The sequence below is a fragment of the Gossypium raimondii genome, chromosome 6, assembly GCF_025698545.1.
Source record: "Gossypium raimondii isolate GPD5lz chromosome 6, ASM2569854v1, whole genome shotgun sequence".
Lineage (NCBI taxonomy): Eukaryota > Viridiplantae > Streptophyta > Magnoliopsida > Malvales > Malvaceae > Gossypium > Gossypium raimondii.
In genome coordinates, this window is record NC_068570.1 from 1,454,153 (window position 1) to 1,465,856 (window position 11,704).

An 11,704-nucleotide genomic window follows, 5' to 3' on the forward strand; every position below is an offset into this window, starting at 1 on the left:
GCAGTACCCAAAATAAAAATTAATAAAAGTTGGGTGGCTATGTAGTTTACTGTTGTTTATACAAAATAAATCTTCATTATTATTTATTAGTTCATAGGAGATAGCTTGTAATCCGATTTTCTAAAGTACATACATCATAAATATAAGATGAATGTGTATGTCGAGGTTTGATATTAGATAAACTCTGATTGTTAACATTGTTCGATAGACCCCCCAAAAAAAAAAGGAATAAATAAAGAGATACGATTCAAACAACCACTTTACAAATACAAAATTTTCACATTCAAGTATTTTTCTGCAAATTCCGCAAGGTTTTTGATCTCATTATCATCAATAAAGCCATTACGATCGGCATCCACCAATCCGATTATACGCTTGCTCTTCCTCCCAGTGAACCATCCACCGTGGGAGACTCGTATAGCATCGGCAAGCTCGTCTCTGCTAATCCTTCCGTCCTTATCATCATCAAATTTCTATAACCATCTTTTGAACTCATCGATCGTCATTTCCCGCTTGCCATCGACGACAGAGTACGTACGAGTTTTAATGGCCATTCCCGATGATCGAAGCCCGGAAAACCCTTGGTCGCACCCTGTAATTTGATTGCTTGCTAGCTATCTAGCCAACTTCCCCAATGTCAAGATATTTGAAGGTTTCACATATTTATATCATTCCCTTGTGCTATGTCCTTTTTGCTAATACAATATAGAAATCGATTGGCTTTAGCTTAATTAAAACATGCAGACGCGTATTTCAAGCAAAAGCCACGTGCATTAAAAGTTTAGGGTCAAATTATGGCTTTGGTCCCTCTATTATGCTTAAAGTTAGATTTTAATCTATATACTTTAATTTGACATAATTTAATTATCTACTTTTATAATGTCTCTTATTAGTCGAAATAGATGACACCGTTACTTTTCATATTAAAATGTTGACACGGGTTTTTAAAAAAAAATCTTGCCAACTCATCATGACATGGACATTATTGTGATGGAAGCAATGTTTTCTTTCTAAAAATATCTATGTTTGCATGTTATCCAAAATAATTACAATGTTATTATCTATTCAAACTAACTAATCACGTTATATAAGTAAAGGATTAATTATACTAAATTAAAATGTAATTACTAATTCTCAAATTTGACCATATTAAAGGGACTAAAACCAAAATTTGACCAAAGTTTTAAACACAATTGTCTTTTTTTCTTTTGTTGTTGTTGTTGTTGTGGCGGATATAATTAAACACAATTGTTAATACCCTGAAAAGCATTGAATAAAAATAGATTTAGGGGTAACTTTTTTGCAAACGTTGCCTAATATTCTTTTGTTCCTTCATAAGTTATAGCAAAAACAAAGGCTATAGAGCCTTAAAGTGTCATTAAAAAAAAAGGGATATTTGAACCACCCCCGAAGCTGTACCCAATGCATTTAACAGTTAGGGACCCCTTGATGGCTTAGAATAGATTAATGGTAGGTGGGCTACATATGTTATTGGAAACCTCGAAGGGGGCCTAAATAATATATTATAATAGAAATGAGGGACAAGATTAGGCCAATCCCCAATCACTAATAGAGGGTTCAAGGAATTAAGGTTTAGCTTGGTTTGTGTAGCCATTCTTAAGAGATAATCTCCGATCAATCAGGTATTGGTTCAATTGGTAAGGTAGAAATTTTGAAAACTTTGAGATTTTGGTTTCAAGTTTCACTTGAGGTAAATGTGTGGGGTGTTTTTTCTCTAGATTTAATTTATTTCGGTCATAATTAGTTCCTGTTTGGTTAATTATTGAGTTAGTGGTCCAGTTCTGTATTTGTAATTGCTGATTCTGATTTAAACCCAACATTTTAAAATCTTCTTTTGAAACGACCATTGAATTACCTTTAATTCTTTAAATCCTCAATTAACTTTACTTATATGATATTAATGAATATTAACTCGACTGACATTTATATTATTGAAAACTCTTGAAGGTTACATGTTCGAGCGAACTTAATTGCATAATATCTCACTTTAAAAAAAGGTTATTTGCCTATATCAATAATCAGTGCCAATTAATCTAATATATAGCTTTAAAATCTTCCTCTACATGAAACTTAATTGCTGTGGCTATTTAGAATTTTTTTTTGCCTGAATTGTCAATATGTATACAAGAAAGAGTAACACAATTAATATATTTCAACCTTGAACATGTAATGAAAATAGCTGATTGAGTCTTAACTCGATTGACATGGGTATTGTTGCTAATATAGGAAGACGTGAGTTCAAGTGTGCTAAAATGTATTATCCCCTATTTATGGGTTGGGAAGGGGCTATGGGTAGTTCTAGGTGTCAAAACCCTTTTTTTTGAAATCGACTTTTTATTAAAAAAAGGAAAATAGGGTCACCACCAATCACTTTCAAGAGGTGTGATTGGGTCATCTCGTAAATTGGTCGTTTTAATAAGAAGTTTGATTTACTAAAACAATGTTTTTCGGTCTACAAAAATCCAAAAAATAGGTCCGGGAGTCGGTTACGCACGAGGAAGGATTAGTGTAACAACTCGTTTTCAGTGAAATTAGAACAGTGGTTTTGAGACCACAAATTCGAGTTCGGAAGGAAAATTATTTTAATAATAATGCATGGTCTGCATTATGATAGGAATGTTGTATGAAAATTTCGTTAAGAAAATTTTACCGATTACATGTTTAATTGATAAAGGGACCAAATTGCATGAAATGCAAAAGTTGAGTTCTAGTAGCTATAAGTATCAAATAGCTATGGAATTCAAAATTAGAGGTCCTTATATGGCAAATAGACCATTAAGAGGAGTTAGTAGATAAGTATGATGATTCATCTATGGAAAATTGATTAAAGAAAAGGACTAAATTGGAAAGTAAAAATAATAAAAGATGATAAGTAATTAAATAATGAAAAATATCATCATATTATCATCTTTCCCAAATCATTTTACATGGAAACCCTAGTTAGAAGAGCTTGAAGGTAGCAAGCTTATTTGGCTCAATTAGCTGAGTATTCAAGTCCCGTTTTTAATAATTTTTATGTTTCCGAGATCGTAAAAGCTTAATTTAGCTATCTCGGGGATTAATTTGCAAAGTTATCAAAGTACTAGAGTTTTTCCATGGATGAATATAGTTGAATTATGAATATTTGTGGTAGAAAATGAAAGGTTGTTGATAGATAAACAACTTTTGTAAAGGGAATCTTGATGAAATTATGATTTAGGGACTAAATTGAAAAGTTGTCATATTACATGGGCTGCTATTGTTACATGTAAAAATTAGCTAGGCTTGGAATAATGATTAAATTACATGAATTTTATTTTTCGAGCATAGAGACAAACTTGGAATTAATTAAAAGTATAGGGGCAAAATAGTAATTTTGCCTAAGATATGAAATGGACAGAATTGAATATGAGTTGTATTTAATTGATGTTAAATTCATTCGTATAGATCCGGATAGATCAAAAACAGAGTTAGATCGTGGAAAAGAAAAACTGTCAGATTAGTAGATTTTATGTACACGAACAATTATCGAGGTAAGTTCGTGTAACTAAATTGTGTATATTTATATGTTTGAATTTAATGTTGTATATGTGAATTGTATAAATTCTATATGTATGAAGTTGATCACATATCCGATAATGCTCGATAAATAATAAGTCCCGTTTGGATAAATGAGATTCGATGGATACAGGGTTCCCGAATTGGTTGTGGTCCTGCATTGCGGACACATCACAGCTCGAAAAAGCGTCCTGTTCTTAGCCCTCTCGAGCTTCTCGTTATATGGTTCCTGCGAGCTTCCCGTTAATAGCTCTTCGGAGCATCCCGATTGGTTGTGATCTTGCATGTGTTGTGGACACATCGCAACTCTTATGAGCGTCTCGATATATGACTCTTTGTGAGCTTTTCGATTAAAGGCTCTTTGTGAGCTTTCTGATTAATGGCTCTCCGGAGCTTCCCGATATAGCTCGCTTGAACTTCTCGATATATGGCTATCCGGAGCTTCCTGATTAATGGCTCTTCAGAGCTACCTATTATTGGCTCACATGAGCTTCCTGAATATGACTCTTATGAGCTTCCTGTTATACAGTGTGGATAAACTTCCCGTTATATGACTCGAGAGAGAGCTTCCCGTTTATGTGCTTATATGAGCATTCTCGAATATGAATTGATGGTTTACAGTTTTGTACACTTCAAATGTACTACCCTTGTATCCATCGATATTTTAAATGATTTAACGGGTATAGTTCTGATATGAGATGATATGAATTCAAGATGAATTATTATGAGAAATACTTGAAATACAAAGATATGATATGTACATGTTCATGGACACTTGAAGTGATAAATACATGTATGTGGAAATTGAATATTGATGAGCTCATTCATGTTTCTTGGTATTTATGTGAATTACATTACTAACAAGCTTGATGAGGATATGTGTTTAGGCAATTAGCCAAATTGGTTTGAGTATGTTTATTTGCTTACCTTAAATGTGAATTAATTGGTAAGTTAATTTCCTGTTATACAAACTTACTAAGTATTAAATGATTACTCTATTTTATTTCCTCTGTTTTATAGTAACCCAGAAGCTTGTTAAGGTTGGAAGTTGGTCGGAGCCATATCACACTATCAATCGCCCTTTTTCGGTATATTTATTAAATCAACTTTGGGATAATGGCATGTATAGGTTAATTTGGCCATTGATGGCAAGTAAATGTTTTGTTGTGATTAGCCATTTGAATGACTTATGCTTGATACATTTTGATATATACATATAAGTATATGGCCTTATTATGGTTAATATGTATCTTGGTATAATTGATTGATGGTTAACTAAAAGGCAAGTTGTAACATGGCTTGAGTTGATATAGTTGGTACAAATATGAATATATATATGTAAGTGATCAATTTGTTAAGTATGGATACTTGGTTATATATGATGATATGATATGATATGATATGTATAAGACTTTGTTTTAGCTTAATTCAAATATTTTATATTGGTTTGAGAATGTACTTAAGTGTTATTGTAGGTGGAAGACAAGTTATTGTGAGAAATATGGCTAGGAAATGACCTTATTTTGTCCACATGGGCAGAGACACGGGCATGTGTCTCAGCCGTGTGTGACAAACGGCCTAGCGCATGGGCATGTGTTTTGGCCGTGTGCCCTTAGCATCTTAAAAATTTCAAAATAAAATGCTTAAAATTGATCACACGGCCTGACACACGGGTGTGTGGCTTGGCCATGTGACCCCTACACCTATTTAATGCAAATTTTCATGTTCACACGGCCTAGCACACGGACGTGTGGCTTGGCCGTGTGACCCAAGTTAGAGAGTTACACGGGTATGCACACGGGCTGGGACACGGTCGTGTGCCCTATTTTGAATATCCACATGGCCTGAGAGACAAACGTGTCTCTTGCTCACACGGCCTGACCACACGGGCGTGTGTCCCTTGTACCTTGGAAAAATTTTGAGATTTTGCAAAAAAAAAATCTTTAAGTACCCGGTTTAGTCCTGACTTGTTACTAATATATGTTTTGGGCCTCGAGGGCTCATATAAAGGACTTTATGAATAATATCTGACATGAATGTTAACTAATATGAAATGTTTGTATTTGATATGTTTATTCCGGTAATGCTCCGTAACACTGTTCCGGCAACAGATATTGGTTAGGGGTGTTACAATTAGCACCCTCGTTACGCCCAAAATTGGTACCTAATTGATTACTTAATGTCATAATGCGAAAATTGAAAATTTGAAGGGAATTTAAAATGTGATCCCTTTGTATTAAGATATTTTAATAGAAAATGCTTTATTTCGAATAAATCGAGAAAAAGGATCATGCCCCGTGAGTTAGAACACGACGCCTTTAGTTTTCAAAAACCATAATAATCGCCGTATTAATCGTTACTTAAATCTCGTTTTTATATTTTTGAAATGGATATTCAACTATTTCAGTTTTAGAAAAAAGTCATATTCCGTAAGTTAGGAACATGACTCTTCTAATTCCAAAAATAATGAACATTTGCCTCGGTTTAAAAATTTTCTTTTTTATGCATCGTGCGAAGAAACGAACGTAACACTTAAAACGATGTGCATTTAACTTATTCGGGCATAATATACAAATGGATAAATGCTTAAACCTAATGTATGATATAGTGACAATGAAATAATTCAAAATGGCCATGTGGGTAGAATGATAAATAATAAGTAAATAACGAGTACTATAATAATAACATAATAATAATCGATTATAATAATAAAATAAATCGTAAATAAAAATAAAAATAAAATGGAAAATACATGATTAAAAGGATAAATAAACATGACATGAAAATGTCAAAATTAATAAAATAAATAATAAAATAATGAGAAAAGAAATAAAAAATAATGACAATAAAAAAATACACAAATAAAAGAGTATAAACAATCTAATTTTTAAGTTTAAAAAGAAAGAAAAATAGATAAATAAATAAAAACACTTTGTAAAAAGTTAGAAATTAAATAAATAGAGGATTTAATTGAAATTTAAATGAAATTAGGGGGTATAAATTGTAAATAATAGAAAATAGACTAGTAAGGATTAAAATGTAATGCGTTAAAAAGGACAGGGACTGAATAGGAAAATATCCCCTGTCCTTATGTGCATCGTTTCTCAGAAGGACCAAAATGAAACAAAACCAAAATTATGTGGTAAAAATTAAAAAGAGAAAAAGGAAATAGGACTGGATTGAAATGCCATAAAAAGCGGAAGGACCAAAAGCAAAAATAGACCCTTTCTTAAGGAAACGTGCGGATCCTGTTACTAACCAGCTCGGGTCGTCGGGCCCTACTTCGAAACGACATCGTTTTGGGGAGTTCGAATAAAAAAATAAAAAATCATTTCAGATAGTTTAAAAAAAAACAGTTTTCTCTCTTTATTTTTTCGTCTCTCCTTCGTCCGGCCACAGGGATGGTGGACCTCGCCGTGGCCACCGGTAATCGGCGACGGCCACCGTCGCCTCCGATGGCTGGAATTTAAAAAGTCTATATAATATTTTTTAAAAAAAATGGGAAGACTAGATCAGATGGTGATTCCCTCTATTATTTTTTTAAAAAGCAAAAGAAAAAGGGAAAGGGGGTTTCGGCCTCCTGGGCGTCCCTTTCACACCCTCTTCTTCAATAGAGCCCCAACGAATCCCAAGGGAATCAAGGGCTCCTCCACGTCGGAGATGGGTCGTTTCTCCTCGAGGGCGACGAATCTGCCCACCCACAGCGACAGTGCAATAAGAGCGATAAGGTTTTTTTGTTTTTGTTGTATTTATTTTTATATTTTTTGAAAATAAACAATGAATAAAACATATACCTTTTGAATCTTTTTGTATTGTTTTTTTTATTGCTCTTCGTGTAAAAATTACAATCTATTGTCATGACCTTTATAGCCAATATTACACTGTTTATTTCTGTTTTGCTATTGTTTTGCATCTGTTCTTGCACGTTGTCTCTGTCCTTTTTTTGCTCTTTTCTTGCAGGTGGCGGAGTCAATAGAGGGCGATGGGACGTGCACCTTTGCTATTTTGGTGCAACGACGATAGGGGTAGACCTCGGGACGAGCATGCTGATGTGGAATGAAGAGTGGCACCAAGGGGGCTAGGGTTTCTTTTCTTTTACTGAAAATGATTAAGTTTTTTGGACCATTGGGTCTCTTTTTTCATTTGGGCTTGCAATATTTTTATTTTGGTTTGTAATTAATTTTTTTTGTTTATTTGTAAATTGGGCCTGAGCGAAATTGAGCTATTACACTAGGTATTATGTCAAAAAGAGCAGATATATTGGACTGTAGATATATAGCAAGGGCTAACAAAATAAAATTTTTTCCCTTTAATCCTTTGAATATTTGCAAAGTTTTAAGTTAATTTAATAGTAAAATTGTATTTCAATCTCTCCTAAAATTTAAAATTAAATTATACTCTATATTTTAATCCCTTGAAAACCGTGAAGATAATCTTCATCTCATGAAACGAATAATATCTCATTATGAGCACAGTTCAACCATAGTAAACAAATTTCAATAATTGCAATTCTTTTACTATAATGATGGAAGCAACAAGCAATTTTAATAAAGCTTGGCATTTACTGTCTAAACTTCAATAAAATCACAAACCAATAAAGCATTATATAAAAATCCATAATTTATATAGTTATGTTATGGTATTCGCTATTATGGATTTATTATTTTATTATTTGATTGGGTCTTGACTCATGGTCTATATGGTTCGCACTTTGAGTTCGCATGTTAGGTGTTCGTATCCTTCTATGAGACCGCATGATGTGAGTTCCCACCACCATGAAGGTGAATCTACATTTAGAAAACATGTTGGAAAAAATGTAATTTTTGAAAACTTTGAGGCATATTCTCGATTGGTAAAGGTGGAGAGTTGAATCATAAAATTATGGTTTTATATTCTACTCCATGAGACCTTTACAACGGTATACCATATGCTCAAAATGAATGAGTGATTAATGAGAAATTGATGCTCAAAGTAAGCTACTTGTGAATATTTGTTGAGAAAAAGAAAAGCTTAGATCTGTCATTAGTTAAATACCAAGTGTGAGATGTGTATATATATGATAATCCACTTAAGAATTATTGAATGATTAAATTAATGCTTTTCCTTACACGTAAGGGGTGTAAATCTAAATTCATTGAGGTTGAGGGCATATGATGTGGCTGATGCAAAATATTTGTTTAAATGTTGTATTATTTTCATTTTCTTCAATAAACCCACTACCGACCGCATCCGCGGATTTTATCGCACGTCGGCTCTTACACCAGGCAAACTGTCCCCCGGTCTCGTAAATAGCGCTGAGGAGCTCTTCTTTGCTGATACGGCCATCATTGTCGGCATCGAATTTTTTTAACCACTGCTTGAATTCGTCCATCGTCATGATACGTTTTCAGTCCCTAGAGATGCTCTTATAAGTCTTGATGGCCATAACAACACAGCAAATTAATAAAAGATCTTATGTGTTTTCAATGCTCACAGTAGGTGACAATGGCCTTTAGTTCCGTGAAGAGTACAACCCGAATTTATGCTATATCATATTTCACTTTACATATGTTCCATGTGTTAATCAAAATATTAAAATATAAACCACTGCCTTTCTTTTCACTTTATTAGATTCTACAATAAGTTTTCTTCCCTTTAATGTTTAATTTGGTATTTGAATTTTTTCTTCTTATTAATTTAGTACTTAAATTTAATTTCGATGTTCACTTTGGTACTTGTGTATTTTCATTTGATATTTGAGTTTCTTGTGTCCCATTTAATTTAAATACTTGAGTTTGACTTCAATGTTTGATTTGGTATTTTAGTGGTTTTGTTTTTGTCTCAATTAAGTACTTATATATTTTTACTAGAGCACACACGTCAAATATTCACTGGGCTACATGATGTCATTTGGTCTGGGTACTAAATTAATCATTGAAGCCAAACTTAGGTACCAAATTGAGACAAAAAAAGAAGATAAAATTGAATATTAAAACTAAATTCAAGTACCAAATAATATATTAACCTACTCTAGAATTAAAAGGAATTTAATCTAATTGGCATCGCAATACTTACTCAAACATGTAAAATATCTTTAATTACAATTGATTATACTTAAATTTAATTACTGTACTATAAGTTCTGATCATATATGCTATTTTTTATACCAAAAAATTCAACCCTTAAATATGAGGATAATAGGCTTCAGCACACTTGAACCTATGTCATTCTGCACTGATAACAATACCGATACCAATCAAACTAAGACTCAATCAACATTAAATGTAATCTCTTAAATGTAATTGTAGAAAGTAATTAAATTTAATTAGTTAAAAGTAGAAAAAGTAATTCGGTCGAGTCGTATAATATACTTTCTTAATAAAACTAAAATTAAATAATTTCACTTTCTTCCACATGAGAAACACGACCCTTGTTTCAAAGCATGTATGTATTATTTAAATTAAGTCCATATTACTATAGCTCATTTTGAGAGTATGCTTAGAATTATTCATCGTTTCTTCCTAACTTATAAATAGACGGATAATGTGCTTCAGCGCACTCAAACTCATATCCTTACAATACCCATACTAATCAAACTAATACTCCATCAACATCCTTAGCTTAGTTTTAAAATATATAACTATTAATATAAGATATTACTAATATTTTATAATATATAAAAAGAAAAATATCCATTGAATTGGCTGAATTTAAGCTTAAGTATAAACTTGTTTTTTCATCGGGCTTGGTAAATAGATCTACTTTTAACTAAATTTAGAAAGTTTGAACGTTTATGTTCAAGTTCTATCATGTAAATGGATTTAAGTTTCATTATGTGTGGGTCTTAATTAAGTTATATTTCTATTTTAAATTTATTATATTTTATATTAAATTGATTTTAAATCTAATTGATCGGATATATTATTTATAATTTATACCTATACCTATAATTGTACTATAGACTAATTGGAAATAATTTAGAAAACTAGAATATATGCAATGGATTTTGACAAGGACGCAAGGGGTTAGGCAAAAAAGTAGAGAAATGGAATAACTTCAAAATTAACCATTGATACCCCATTTAATATATGAGAAGGGATTATATGAAATTGTGATTCCACGTCATTCCTGTCCGTTTCTAATAGGAGAATGACAAATCAGAATTTTTGTCCTGATTTTCAGCTTTTTCCTCTTGAAAAAAAATTCAAATTCAAGTAAAAATGCTAAAAATCAAGAGGAAAAATCTGATTTGTCATTCTCCTATTAAAAGGGGATAAAGATGATGTAGAATCACAGTTTTATATAATTCTCTCTCTAATGAATACATTTTCAAATTTTTTGTTTGTAATCAATAATGTTGTTTTAAATCTCTTCATAAATTCATATTAAAAATCATATCAATAAGCCAACTACAATTAATTATATCATTTGAAAATTAAAAAAAGAAATTTACCCATGTTTTAACCTTGCCCAAAAGCAATAAAGGGGAATCCAAAGGTCATTTCGTGGGAGGAATCCAGTTCTCTGCATAAGCACGTGGTGGACTTTTTAACACTGAAATAGTGTTGATTCAATGAAAAAAAAATTAATGAACAGTGGTGACTTTTATTTTCTTGCATTCAAATTACCATGGAAAGCTGATTTCAAGGGCGCAAATCATTTTATAAAGTAATTTTTCCAAAGATCTTATTCTAATTTTGTGGTTTTTATCTATATTATATTGATTCAAGAGAATAAGGCTCAGACCCAAAGAAATTAGTAACTCCAACAAGCTTCTAGAATCTCGGTATCTATATAACAGGTAGCCATTAATTCGACAATCATACATTGTTAGACAAAACACATTAACGAACAAAATAAATTAAATATAAATAAATACATATGAAATAAAATATAAATAGAATGATCTATAATTAATTTATCAAATACGAAAATTAAATAAAAACATAATAAACAATTGAAATAAGGGAGAATTGAGATTTTACGAAATGTTGAGGCCTGTGAAACATAGTTTCCTTAAGATAGATTCGGCCGCTCCTACGGTACTTGAAGAAACGTTGGTCGAATGTCTCCCAGGATACAACAACAACAGTGATCAAAATAGTAGCATATCTAGAACGTTTGAAAAATACGGAGAGGAAAAGGAAGAGTTTTGAATTGAACAGAA

The 11,704-nt window shown here is 32.0% G+C and overlaps 1 protein-coding gene across 1 annotated transcript; it reads right to left on the minus strand.

Annotated features, from left to right (window-relative positions):
- Window positions 1-260: 260 nt before the first annotated feature.
- LOC105771654 (probable calcium-binding protein CML23) lies at window positions 261-8,935 on the minus strand. The gene is made up of 2 exons (XM_012593070.1): window positions 8,783-8,935; window positions 261-473 (listed from the first exon to the last, which is right to left on the minus strand). Exons 1-2 carry the CDS (start codon window positions 8,933-8,935, stop codon window positions 261-263), a joined length of 366 nt encoding a protein of 121 aa, XP_012448524.1.
- Window positions 8,936-11,704: the final 2,769 nt, after the last annotated feature.